Here is a 14,591-nt window from a genome sequence, read left to right as displayed (position 1 = left end):
AAGAAAGATGGGAGAATAAAAGGTGGAACCCTTTGTCCATCGCTCCAGTGGCTTGTGCTCCCGTGCTCGCCCGGCTGATTAGGTCCTTTTGGATCCAAGGAACCGCCACAAACTACACGAGAATCATGGGAGGCCGCCCTCGCGCTAAAGCGGATGCATGCTCTACCGCCATCCACCGTCGTTCTAAAGAACCATGCTCCAAGGCACTTTATCCGCGGGGTAAAAAAGCGGCGTTTAGCTGTTGCGCGTGTATTGCGCAGTTTCCCATTCGGCGCTCGTGCTGTACTATCAATCACAGGTCTAACATCCGCACGTCGAGCAACAAGCAGCGTATACGGTAGCAGAGAGAGAGAGAGAGAGAGAGAGAGAGAGAGAGAGAGAGAGAGAGAGAGAGAGAGAGAGAGAGAGAGAGAGTTTGTAATGAGCTCGAAAGTGAGGGTGGAACCCTTGTCCGGTAATCCATGCGCTGCCCTAGCCGTTTTGGCCCGTGTCATCGGAAGAGTCTGGTCCTCCTGTCAACAGCTCATCAACAGTGTCTCCCACAGCTCAGGAAAGGAACGGGTGCAGAGGGTTGGTAGGGATGGGTTGTGAACGCATTCCAGAATTATATTCTGTAGGGTACCTAGCTGTGACAAAATTTGCATATATGTACTGTGCGGGAATCAATTCATTCGAACTGGGTCCCTGCTTGTAATTGTCGGAGTGTTATTTCCTGAGTTTTTCGGAGGGAAGGGTGAGGGCACAGGAATTTTTTCCTGGTGGCCCGGTAAACTGAGTAATGTCCTGATAGGTGAGATATGGCGTCGGCTCTGCGGTGACCTCGAGGCTCGGTGAGCCAGTCCGCGAGCCTGTTGGTGGGCGAAGTTAGTGCCCGTTACAGAGGCATGGGCGGGAGTCCAAACGATCGCCACTCGGTGAGATGGACGGTAGCGCTGAGGTAACCGTAGGGTCGTTGGTGCCACCATCCCTGAAAGGAAACTGCGGCAGGCTTCAGTGATGATGACTCTGCTGGAGCGTTGGATCAGTGCTAAGGCAATGACGAGTTCTTCGGCGTCTCGAGGGGAAGTCGTCCGGGTGAACGCACATACAATAAAATGGTTTCTGGGTGTTGTCACTGCGACCATGGTTTTGTTGTCAGTGTAGCTCACAGCATCGGTGTAGGACACGTCAGAGCGATTGCCGTGTAAGCGTTCGTGGGCTTGGCTACGGGCGGTCCTGCGCTCGGGATGGAGGTCGGGCTTCATATTCTTCGGTAGGGGTCGTACTAAAATATGTTTACACCGCTCGTTTGACAGAGGCGCTAGGTGGGTTTGTTCTGCACAGGGCAGTTGATGCATTGAAGAACAAAGCGACCTGCTTGAGTGTGTGTTAGACGGAGGCGCTGACTTGCTAGATGACCTTCAAACAGTTCCTTGGTGGTGTTTTGAAGACTCATTTGGAGAAGTCTGTTTGTCGAGATACTCATGGGGAGCCCGAGCGCTTGTTTAAATGATTTTCGAATGATCCTGTTATGTGTTTCAATTTCAGATTTGGTTTAAGGCCATGCACGAGGTGACATAGGTGAGGCGAGGTATGACGAAAGCTTGAATTAGTCTCATTGTGTCCTTTTCTTTCATTCCTCAATGCCGGTTAGTTACCCGCCTAATCATATGCACGACAGCAACGGCACCAGAACACCACCGCGCTCCTGCACGGCGCCGTTCCAGCCGCTCAGGTCACGTGACTTTCGTACCATTCGTGTCGACGCTGACGACGCCGACGATCCCTTTTCGCGTTTGGTGAGACATGTAATGATTTCGCTTTAAAAAATAAATTTGAGGACTCCTAGGCACTTGTAATGAATAATGAATTCAGATGCATGAAGGGGGAACTCACATTTTAAAATTCCTATGGGATAATTACTACTTCATGACACACGGACACTAATCCGAAAAGCTTTACAAATACATATCAATGCTCACAACGGCCTGGTATGCTTATTTTATAGATATTAGACTTCTGTACTTAAATAAAATATGAAACACTTGCTTGCTAGACTTATAGCGCCATCTAGTGAAAACTGGGTAAACCAAAATGCGTTCCTTGTTTATTCTTTATCTCAGTAAATAAGTGATATATTTCTAAAAGAACCAATTAATCTAAACCATCAGTATCATCTCTATGAATTTTTTAAAACCTTTCTTATCGGTACACGATGCTTTTTCAGCCCATGGGTCATGAATTAGTCCCATAGGAGGGGGTCAGGTGAGTCCCCCTTAAAGGGACCCTGCAACACTTTTTCCAACTTTTTTGGAAATCTTGTATGCTTGTAGAACGTAGTCACCCAGCACACGCAGTACTTAGATTAGGGGGTCGCAAAGTACCTCAGCCAAAAATTGCTGCTCTATGCCCATCAGATAACTTGTAAACTCGCTCAAAAGATTTTTCTCTCTTTCCCGCTCTTGACGTTTTTCTACAGCTCGAATTACGTCACCGAGGCCACGTAGCAGCTGTTGGCCGGTTTTCCTTCAGTTGCAGCAATGAACGCTTTTCGACAGCAACTTTAAAAATAAAGCCACGAAAACAAAGCAGAAATGGAAGGCGTATCTGGTGCGTCGAGCAAATGACGGAGTGCAGCTCGGTGCGGGCGATAACTATAGCTTTCGCAGTGGTTCCAGACGCGAAGGAAAGAATGAAAGCGCTTATCGAAAGTGTTTCAGGGTCCCTTTACAGGGAAACTGAAGACAACTAGCGAACTTGGTTCATACGAAAATTCAACTTCCACGTTGCTCTCTCAGCGTTTATCCGCGGCGAAAGATGCTTTGAAGGGACCCTGCGACACTTTCGATAAACGCTTTTACTCTTTCCTTCGCGTCTGGAAGCACTCCGAAAGCTATAGTTATCGCCCGCACCGAGCGGCACTGCGGGATTTGCTCGCCGCACCAGATACGCCTTCCATTTCTGCTTTGTTTTCGTGGCTTTATTTTTAAAGTTGCTGTCGAAAAGTGTTCATTGCTGCAACTGAAGGAAGACCGTCCAACAGCCGCTACATGGCCTTAGCGACGTAATTCGAGCCGTCGAAGAACGTCAAGACCGGGAAAGAGAGAAAATTGGGCCCATCTCCCCGCGAGGGGGACTCGAGTAAATGCGTCGCATAGGGGGTGGGTATATTGCGTTAACGTTTAGTGTTTGGGGAGTTGGTGGTAGTGAATGCGTTGTATCAGCAGCTTCTTGACGTAGTTTGAATGAGTCAAGGATATAAGGCGCGTTCGTAGCCTCCCATTCTGTGTCGGCTTTGTGGCGCAGTGGGTAGAGCACCATGTACATTGCGTTCCGCCCGCAGTGTCGAGGGATCGAAACCAGGCGCCGCATAGTATTTTTTTTATATAGTGTAGGGGGAGGGGTGCGGACTACGACTACGGACGTCAACGCGGGTGACATCGTGAGTTACTGAAATGCTCTGCATTTAAAATCTTTTGAACGGGTTTCCAAGTTATCTGATGGCATAGAGCAATAATTTTTGACTGACGTACTTTGCGACCCCCTAATCTAAGTGCTAGGTGTGTTGGGTGGCTACGTTCTGCAGGCATTTAAAATTTCAAGAAAGTTGAAAAAAGTGTTGCAGGGTCCCTTTAATTGCCGAGAAAGTACCAATTGAAAAACGCGTTTCTTCCTTCGCGCCATTTCATGACGTTTCGCGTTACGGAAACGGTGACCGGAAGCGAGTAAGACAGCGGTGGGGTCCAACAGGAAAACTAAAACCTACCAGGAGAGCCATCGCAGCAGCAGGAGCCACTGGAGGCGCTCTCGGCGCATACGACGAAACAACTTGCCTTCCCTTCACGTCCGTATACCTGCCGCTCTGTGCGCGCTAATCCTGATGCTGCGCGGGACACACGATGGTGTTTGTGTGAATACGCCGCGCGGCCTTTTACTTTTTTACCTACAAAACGTCAAGTGGCTGTCGGCATGGCCTAGAAGCTTTCGATAAAATGTTTCCGTACGTACTTAAGTAATATTTTTTTTTATTTTTGGGCGTAGCCACACATATATGACATTTATGGCTAGAAAACGTTTTGTAGTCATCCTTATGGTCGTTTCTTATTTGTGCAGCATCGTTTCTTTAAAGAAATTCTTCCTTTTTTTGTCTACTACAGTGGAACCCCGCTTATACGTTCCTCACTATTACGTTTTTCTAGCTATTACGTCGTAGTAGAGCGATCCGTCTAAGATGTCCACAGAACACCTTATGTTACAATTTGAATTAATGCGTCGTCACACCACGATACTCCTGCTTTGTACGTTGCGATTATAGGGAAGAAATGATGAGAAAATATCGCTAAACTGATAGAAGTGCGCGGAAAAAAAATAAAAGAAATTCCAAAATGTGTAGTCCCCAACGAGCGCCGTCAGTGGCGCACCACCGAAATCCCGGAAACGAGAAGGCACTGCGCGACACCTGTAAGCATCATCATCATTGTCGTCGTCACAGTGTGAGGAGGGAAGGAAAAACCCCCTCTGCAGGTTCTTGAGTAGGGTGTGTTCGGTGGCAAGTGGGGCTAGCCACAGTCGCCAGTTAATCAGACGAGGGCGCTTTGTGAGGTTACGAAGAAAACATGTATTTTAGAACAAAGCACGATGCAGACAATAATACGTATACGAGAGACTACCAGAGAGCTAACAACAACCCAAAAGGAATAACTAGTCTACTAACGCGACATCAAGAAACCAAAACGCTAACTAATGTACAGAAAAGCCTATAAATCTAAACACCAGAAAAGAGCAACAGAAAAGTTCATAAACAGTTCACCGTGACGTGGCGTAGTACTCGGGGCGTCGGGGTGTCGCGTTGCGTTGCGCTGAGGGCCGCGTCGGGAAGTCTCACGCGCTGGGCCATTGACGGTGCAGCTCCGTCGCTGCTCTTCCAGGAACGGTACTTGCGGGAGCAGTTGTGGCCGGAACCTGGTCACCACCAAGCGCCACGTCACCGAAGGCCGCGGGCAGTCGGCACACGGTAGCCGCCGGTAGATGATCTCCAGGTCGTGGTCGTTCAGGACCGGGGCACGACGCAGCGCGTGTGCCTGCCACGAGCCAAGACACTGGGGAATAGGACGCTGGTCAGAGGAGGCCTTGGCGTCAGGTAGATCCCTCCGAGCTTGGGTCCCCGAGACCCGATGAGCTCTCGATCTGCGCCTGGACGCCGCTCTCCTCGAACCGTCCTCTCGGAACTCCTCCACTGGAATGGCCGTCCTTCCTCGTTCCCGTCTGGCCTCGTCACCGCTCCGTTGTGGCCGGCTCTCATAGGCCACTCGCGTTCACCGTCGTCGGCTCGTGTAACCTGCCACTTCTTCTTTTTCGGCCCTGCCAAAACGGGGACAATCCCTTCACGGGCATGTGTCCGCGACGTCGTCGTCGTCGTCCCCGCCGACTGAGCGCTTCACCTTACACACAGTTGTCGCCACCCCATTTCCACGAGAACGCGAGCTCGTGACCACGCCCGTACAAACCCGTTGCACGTGTTTTCTGCTAGGGAGCTTACTACGATTCGTACTTTGTGTGCCTTCGCCGTGGCCATTGATGGCGTCAAGAAAACGGGAAGTTGTCTCTCTTAACGACAAACTTGACGTTCGGCGGGCAGTCAACACGGAACCTAACCGGGGACAAAAATACGTATCGCAAAAGACTTCCACTGTCGACTTTGAACTAAATTGTAGAACCCAACTGAACTGGACGTTGTACGAAGGGACGTGAGCCACTTCGGCGATGAGGACAGCCACAGGGCGATCTTACGATTGCAGAAAGGCAACATCATTTTACTCTCCCGGAAGGAACGCCAAACTTGTATCAAAAATGTTTTTAAACCTTGAAAATCTTGGGTAAATTTATTTTGCGTTTGAACCACGGCTTATGTCTTTTTATAATGACCAACAGCATTTTTTTTTGCGATACTAACGGCATGTTCGTGTTGTACTCTTCCCGGCCACTACGTTTTTTTTTTTTTTTTTCTGTGGTCCCGCGAAAAACGTACAAGGGAGGTTCTAGTGTATAACTAATGATTCTCTGCAGTTAGCAAACTTTCTGCGTACGAATGAGCGTCATTTAACGCCATCCAAAGAGCGAGAAAAAAAAAAGAATACAGTTATGTGCGTGCTTCTCCTAGCAAAGAATAATCGTGCCCGTGACACAAATGTGCGACACGCGCTCGTTATCAACGCGTGCTCGGGTCAGGGCGTGCGTGATGTGGAGGCGTGCGTGCCCGCTGTGTCGGCGCGGAAAACCACGGCCTTTTCTCGATAAGAGCCAGTCCATGGCGTGTGGGTGCGGCAGAGCTGCTCTGACGCTGCCTCCATTTGCCGCCTCTAGTGACAAACTGGTGGGAAACTGGGAAGCTGTGATTTTAGTTTAACTTGTGTACTCGACGTGGTTTCGAAAATTCGCATTGATTGCTGCAAGGTGTTTATTTGGCGCTGTGTACCGTCGACCAGTTATTGAGATCGAAGAGCAGAGTTTATGTTAAATGAAGGCCATTATGAAAGCAAATGTCAGCAGCATAGAAAGAGTAGACGTTTTTTTTCCGACACACACCACATTGCTTTTTTTTTTTAATTGGCTCTGGAATTGTGTTTATGTCCCCGCGCGTTTCGACAATAATATCGCATTCTCTCAGTTATTTTCGGTGTAATTACCTCGTGTAATTACCTTTTTTACGTTTGCTTTCGGTTTTAAATCAGAACACACAACTTCAATGTATTTCTTTCTACCCGTTATATCTTGGTGGTACGGGTAGGGTCTCTATGGATGAGCCCGTTTAACAAAAAAGTAAACTAGACACTTTACGATGTCGTTGAGATGTGCCTCAGAGGAACTCAATATGGACGGTAGACCACTGATCAAGACAAGATGTTTAGACTGAACGGTCTCTCTCTCTCTCTCTGTCTCTCTCTCTCTCTGTCTCTCTCTCTCTGTCTCTCTCTCTATCTCTCTCTCTATCTCTATATCTCTCTTTCTCTCTATCTCTCTCTCTCTCTCTCTCTCTCTCTCTCTCTCTCTCTCTCTCTCTCTCTCTCTCTCTCTCTCTCTCTCTCTCTCTCTCTCTCTCTCTCTCTCTCTCTCTCTCTCTCGCTCGCTCGCTCGCTCGCACACACGCGCGCACACGGACGCACCCCTCCCTCTACATCCTCCTCATCCTGCTCTTCCTTTTTTTAAACAGCCACACAGCGATGACCATGACGTCATGGGTGCTAGCTTTACAGTTGTAGTTACGGGCAGTCAACGTGGAGGTGGTCATTAGGAAAGAAGAAAAAATCGGGTTGGCGATTACGAAGACCATTACTATCGACGGAGCTGGGACTACCTGTCTGAGCTTGCCGTCAGTGAACTTTTCCCCCAAAAAAGGTAGAAAAACATTTCCGGTGTAGCATGGTATAAATGGTATCTATGACCTTCTGACACGCACACTAATTTTCTGCATGAATCTATGTTTTCTTACGTGAAATTTGGGTCGTTAGTCAGTGGAGGGTTCTGTCTCTTGTGGCTATTTTTGCCTGAATTCAAGCTTTTTTTTTTACAGGCTAGAAGTAACGTAAGCCATTTTATGCTACTTCGCGCGTTGCCGAATGTCGCACAGAGGTTCATTTTTTTGTTTTGTTTTTAACCTCCATTTGAGCAGCCGCCGTCAGGAGTATTATTATCTGCCGTTTCAGTAATCGAGACATTTTTATGCTCATGTTTGTTCCTTACACTCTTTTGTCGTTGTTACTATAGCTTTCAAGTTGTATGCATATTAATGCTGCTGCTTTTGTTTTCGCTGTAAACTCTACTTAGTTGAGACATAGATTTTTGGATCACGCTTTATGTCGCACTAGCATTATTAATTTGATGTGGGCCCTGCTTAACTTTAAATTGAGTTGAAAACAGCTCTGCACTGCTGTTTTCTCTTTTTAATGCATAGCATTCGTTGCCGAGTACCCTCACAGCCAGGACCGTGTAACGCCCTGCATCTCCACAAATGCGGATTTTGCGATAGTTCCAAATGTAATCGCTATAATAACGTAAATGGAGCTAATTGGTCGAGCGAAATTTTGAAAAACTAAAAATATAAGAAAAATATAAAATAATTACAAAAAATGGCGAACCGTGTAACGCCCGGAATTTCCACAATAATGCAGATTTCGGGAAAGTTTCACCTCTGGTCGTTCTAGTAGCGCAAACGGAGATAATTGGTCGGACAGGATTTAGAAAAACCAAAAAAAATGGCTGGAAATAATTCACACTCAAGACAAGCGCCATAAGACTGATATGCATTGTAGTAGGTATTCTCTGAATTTCTGCAGAATTTTTTTTCTTACCACGCCGGTTTTTGCAGCATCAGCAGCAGCGAAACACCCTTATTTATGATACTGCAGAAAGCTCTGGAGCTTCGCCACAACAGTTGGCTGCTTAGCAGTCCTGGCCCTTATATTACCTCATGTTTAAGTTGCTCGTCATCACAGACTATGTCGGTAGCCTGTAACTTGGCGACGAATGAAAGCGAAAGTGTGGTAATCTGTAATTCTGCCCTGCCTAAGTGACGTCCTTACGCTCTCTTCCATCTCCTACGGCGCAGGTACCACGACGAGGAGCATGCGAACTTGCTGAACACCATGTGGTTGACGGCAATCACGTTTCTCTCCGTGGGCTACGGAGACATCGTGCCCAACACGTACTGTGGCAGGGGCATCGCGGTCACCACGGGACTCATGGTACGTCTCTATCTCCTCCTCCTCCTCCTCCTCCCTAGTGGACGCGTGAGGTGCGGCGCTGCATTACAAAAAAAGGGAAGGAATGATCTTCTGTTTGGTACCTTCTATTTGATGACTATAGGTGGTATTCACTGAAAAGTTTAGCTGTCAGTTTCTTCGCTTGGCAACACTGGAAACGGCCACGGACATGGCGCCGCTTCTTGTGCCACTGCGACCGCACGCCGCAGAAAAAAAACACCGGCGTGCGTCGTCTGCTCCGTTTCAACCCTATTCCCAACGGTGGTGTCACCAGATAGGTTATTAATCGCACTCACATTGGAGTCGAGGTATTACTCTGCGTTCGTGTGTAGTTTGGAACGTTCAACACACATCATGTGCTTAGCACACACAAGTACCGCCATCCCGCGGAACCCGACGTAACCAGTGACGCCGCCCTCACATGGTTGCCTGCATGCGTACCTCTCCAGTGAATGCAACCTATAAGCTGAAAAGCTAATGGCCGTATTCTGAACCTGTCCTCCACTCCAAGTGTCTCCTCCAGTCGGCTGAGTGGAGCATACCGTAATGCTTATACACGCCGCCAAACTAGCTTTCGAGCTTCTACTTGACTGGACGATTGAGTGGAGGACGGATTCAGAATACGGGCGTAAGTCTTCAGTTTACTATGCACTAAGTTTGCTTTAAGAGAAGAGGCTGAAAATCTATAATTGTGGAGCTCGCACCAGTAGGAAGAAGCATTGGGATAAGAATTGGATGGCTTGTCAATATTATTTTCAACTAACGGTTGTATCTGAGTTCGTTTTAAATTTCGCAATTTTCATTGCACTCTTAACACTGCGTACGCGATTTCCTTAACGAAGCCCACGTCAACTTTGAGGTATTATCAGCGCGTGGGCGTTTCCGCCACGGAATAGAAAAATAAAATCTAAGTGACGCCAGTAGTAAAAATCGCTTCAAAAGTTATTCAACGTTTCGTCGCGGATCCGGCACTTAAACTCTGATCTTTTAGGAGTGAACCTAGAGACACTTAACACAATTCTCGTCCGATTCCTATTGAAAAAGCTGTGCCTTCATAAGAGGGGTATTGTCCGGGAAAATGGCTGCAACTCCCGCACAGCGCATATCTATTCAAAACTATTCATAAGCCCTACTGAGTCTTGCCCTGTTTATTTCAGCGAATAATTGCCCATCGTAATAACAAAACGATTCAATTGACTGCGCTGCTTCCGCAACCTCGCCAGCCACCGCTAACTCCAAATTACATCCAATAGCCGATAGTTAATTACATCGTATTGCTCACTAGGAATACATCTACACCCGCATCGAGTTTCATCACTCCGGCTAATCCAAAGTACGCGCGACCAGAGTGGGAAAACGAGTGTGAATTCGTACGTTGTATCATCCGTCCGGTCCCTGTAGTGCCAGCACACTGGTCGTGATGGAGGCGGCCGGCAACGCAATGCCGAGCAAATCTCCCCGCCCGTAAGATCTCCCGGCAACCGCGCCTTTTTGCCTTTTTCAAACAGTGTAAACTGTGACACTAATGTCAGTATCACGAAATTTCAAACAGCTGCAAATCCTGCAGACTTTTCTAGCTCCAAGAGAATATTTACTCGTATACGTGTACGACCTGGCTTTCCCGTTACCATCTCCATCATCTTCATCTTTGGAAAGCACTCGAGGGAGTTACAGGTGAATCCTGAATAGTAAATAACACTTTTATTTCCGTGTTCTAGTTTTAGTCTCCCTGGTTATTTGCTTGTTTTTCTTCTCTTCTTTTTAAAAATAATAAAATATGCTTCGGCGCCCGTGCAGAATGTATTAAACGTAAAAATTTCCCGAAAAAGCAGACGCGAAAAAATTTCGTCTCTACCATCCCCTGTGCATTTAAAAAAGAGAGAAATATTTGTTATTACCAAGCACTCGGTATTCCGACACAGCATATTACTTAGAGCCCGATACGGCACCCCACGTCAGCGGGTCTATACCAACTGAGAAGCATTTCAAGCACCGTCATCTTGATACACGGGCCGCGTTGAGCGGGACGTGCATTCGCCACCGTGGGGGCACTTCTTCCGACCGCTCATCCTCCAAAAAGGGGGTCAGGCTCCCCAAAGTCTGCGCGGCGGGAAACGGCCGCAGCAGAAGCCTCGGAACGTGCGTGCCGGGCGTTACTATCACCCCTCAGGTAAAAAAGCCATATGTGGGGCCCCTTTGCTCTACCCCTTACTGTAAAGCTCCCTTTAATAACAGAAGTGATGACAAAGTGGCAATGAAGAACAACGGAAGTTGTCGCCCGATGCTTGGAAGAAGAAAAATAAAACGAGATGGCTGTTTGCCAGGCTTCTTACATGGAAGGTGTTGGCGCGACCTGCCTCGTGTGCTCGTGCGACCCAGTTCTGCTGCGACATCTGACTTTTTTATGTTTTATTTCGTAGTTGGGACCAGGGAGCGTGGGATGACTCCCTACACCCAGCGCCCCCTTCCTGCATCCCCTCCCCTCTCAGAGTCTTTTCGCTGGCTGCCGCTTCTGGACGCTCGATGGGTGGCTGTGTGAGTGATCCCGGACCTCTTCGTCCTTATTAGGGAGCCAGCGACTCCGCGAGGAAAAAGAAACAGGCGCTATACTGGAAATAAACTTCGCGGCAGCCTTCTAGGGTACCAGTTTTTGTTTTTACTTGGCAGTACGCATTCTATTTCATCCTGTTTTTTTTTTTTTTTTTGTCTTTTACTTTCTTACAAGGTTGCTCTCACTCTCTTCAGATTTCGAAAGACATTCGGCGGCGCTTTCGTGGAAAACACGCACACTGGCGCACAATAGAGGGAAAAGTTCAAAGAAAAATGCTCGGCGTTTCATTCATTCGGGAGGCCGCATCAATGTAGGACTCGCCTTAGAGTTTTCTTTCTATACTGCCACGTTGTTCTTTGCCGCACGCTCGCTCCATCCATCCACTGCTCTGTTTGTGTTTTGTCCGTTACTTACCAGTGCGTTTGATAGCTTATACCAACGTTTTGTGAAAGCCCTTCTTGAACAATCTCTTTACGCTACGCTCTCAACTCAAACTGTTGTTGGTTGCATTAGAGGTTACTTTCTTCTTCTATTGTTGCGGTTCTTACATTTTTGTTTGGTACCTGGAAGATGGGGGAGGATGGAGCACGTTTGAATGCTTCAATCTTTTAGGTTCCGGCAAGCTGGGTCGACCGCTGTCCTAAAAAACTGAGCCGAGATAGCTTTCAGGGTAAGACGGGTAGACAGAGGGCCAGCGGACAGCGACATCAACGGCAACAACAGCAAACGGTTGTCGTACAAACCCTGGCCGGGAGGTCATTTCGAAGAACCAACAACAAAAGAACGAAGAAAGGAATTCGGTTCCTGCGGATCTCTTCCTCTCTCTCTCTCTCTCGAGCACTGCGGCATGCGCCGTGGCTGAATAATGGACGGTAGAGTGGGAGAAGGACGGAAGCGGGGTTTGTCCGCGCTCAGGAACGACGCTGCGCTGGCGGGACGATTTCATTGCGGGGAAGGCAGCGGTCAGGGAGCGGAGCCTGTCGAGCACAGATCTGCTTCAAACGGGGGTCTCCAGATGTCTGTCAGAACTGAGGAGTGATTTGGGAGTAACTTTGAACGCGGTCGTAAAGAACACTATTTTGAGGGAAGTTTTCTTCCGGAGCAATCTTTGCTAGCGGAGCAATCGCTGAAGCTGTTCCGATCACCCTTGCTCAGGTATTTCCTGTTCCGTTCGCATCCCCGACTCGAGAGTTGTGAGTTGCGTGCTTCGCTGGGCATTGGACAACGTAATGCGCCATGATCGACGCCGTAGTCCTCGGTTCTGTGCTCTCATAGGTGAAACACGCCTTCACGAACATCGGCAGATTTTTCCAGTCTCATTAATTTGGCGTCGCCACTATGAAGCCTAATTTGGTTCCGCATACGGCTGCGTAATCACCAACGAAGTTACAGACTGAAATGTGGGCGAAAAGCAGAGCATCCCTACGGAACTATTCTACGCACAACCGCCGGTGAAGTGTTCATTAAGCTCAATGTTTTTAATTGCCGAATAAAACTCCTAACGCTTAAACTTAGACACAATTCAGGCAAGCGGAAATCTCGTAACTGAAAGTTGTGCTTCGCGTCGTTTTATTCTTTGTTACGTATTAATCTTAGTTCGTCCTCGAGCTGAATGCGACATTTTTGAAGCTGCACCTCGTGCGTATCGAGTGTCCTTGCTAATTGTTCGAACGAACCGGAAGCGCATGCCTTAGCAGGAAGCCCTGTAATTCTCCTGCTAGTGAAAATAAAATAAACTAAATTACGCCAGGTTAGGTTCCTATAGGTTTTATTATCAAACAATGAATGGTTTCATCAGGCTAATTGCGCTATAAGTGTCTTTCGTTGGCAGTTTAAAAAGGCTACAATTTCTCGTTTCTCACCGCTCATAGGAATGGGCCTTTGTACGGTTCGCGGAAAAGGCCGTAACTCCAGTCGTAGTTCCCCTTCAACGCAAATTTCACCCAAATTGGCCGTTTAAAATGGGCCAGAACAGGAAGATTTCAATTAAACCGGCTGTGTGAGACAATTCATTACTCGAACAATAAAAGCGACTCCCATTTCGCCGTAGACGATCGCGTGGTCGTGATTACCGATGTTCCCCTCTGGTCATATTCTCATAGACGCACTGCAAATAACTAATGCGACACTCGTTAATTCGACTACGTGTAAGTCGATTTCATCGCCTAATTCGACCAAATTTTTGCCTAACGCACGTTTCTCAGTCGAAGGCCGCAACTCATTCACTAAGTCTACCTTAATCAGTTCCGAACTGGGGATTGGATTGGATTGGATTGGATTGGCTTGGATTGGATTGGATTGGAAAACCTCGCTGATGTCCTTTTTTCTGGGGGGGGAGTGCACATTTGTGCGCGCACGCACAGCCAGGCTTCAAGCATTCACCGATTATGTGCGCGTTCAGCTAGTGAGAGATTTCAACGTGGACACCCGATGTAGCCTGACGCTGTGATCCGTGTTCGGGCGGTTTGGGCTGGTATATTACACACACAGTAACATTCGTGCGACGTGGGTAGAAAATGGACAGTCTCATGTTTTCCCGCTAGAATTGAACTGTGGTCGTACCATGTTTCATTCCGCTAATCGGCTAGGAAGTGTGCTCAATCGCTGATTAAGAACAAGCGTGTTTTGTTTCGTGCACTCCTTTAACTGCGCCCAGGTTCGATGGTCGTTCTTAATCCCAATGTGGAAGGGCACTGAATTTGTTTAATTTGTTTTCAACTTAAATTTTCTGCTTTTTTATTCTTTTAGAGTTGGCCAATCGTATGTGCCGTTTGTGTGCCAGGCACGCCTGATTTTTGACCTACGGAGTTAACTAGTCTTCGCATTATTAACAATCACTCTAGGCGAACGTTGATTATGATGTTATATCAGCATGTGCTTCGCATCCGTTGAGGTACACCCTCTGGAGGAATCTCCTGTAATCTTGCGTGTATTTTTTCTTTCCTATCTCTCCGGCTCATCCGGGTCTTCCTTTTACTCGAATACGCGCACGCAACGACCGCTCCGATCCGCCATTAATCTGGCGCGTATACGCTCAAGATAACGGCTTACCATGCAGGGCACGTCCAAGCGTTGCCCTATACCGCAGTGAGACGCCTGGTCGCATCCTAAATGCAGTGTACCAGATTAGCTTTATAGCCTGCGGAATACGCGTTATTTCTCCCGGGTGCCGCGGCTCGGTGTTAGCGCGGTCACACAGCCATTTTCGACGAGATCGAATGAAGCGCGCGGGATAACGCGCTGAAGGAAAGGGAGGGGGTGAAGGGTGAAATGGTGCGAAAAGCACCGGTTGCTGTGACTGT

At 47.9% G+C, this 14,591-nt stretch overlaps 1 protein-coding gene across 1 annotated transcript in view; it reads left to right on the top strand.

Moving 5' to 3' along the window:
- Positions 1–14,591, top strand: part of Sk (small conductance calcium-activated potassium channel) — a 510,824-nt gene that overhangs the window by 472,059 nt on the left and 24,174 nt on the right. The window contains exon 7 of the mRNA XM_077677315.1: positions 8,585–8,720. Within this exon, the coding sequence (XP_077533441.1) occupies positions 8,585–8,720 (136 nt within the window). The remainder of the gene's footprint in view (positions 1–8,584; positions 8,721–14,591) is intronic.

This window comes from Haemaphysalis longicornis, unplaced genomic scaffold (assembly GCF_048455015.1).
Source record: "Haemaphysalis longicornis isolate Haplotype H1 unplaced genomic scaffold, Haemaphysalis longicornis Haplotype H1 scaffold_7, whole genome shotgun sequence".
In the NCBI taxonomy this organism is placed as follows: Eukaryota; Metazoa; Arthropoda; class Arachnida; order Ixodida; family Ixodidae; genus Haemaphysalis; species Haemaphysalis longicornis.
This window is presented reverse-complemented; position numbering and strand designations above follow the sequence as displayed.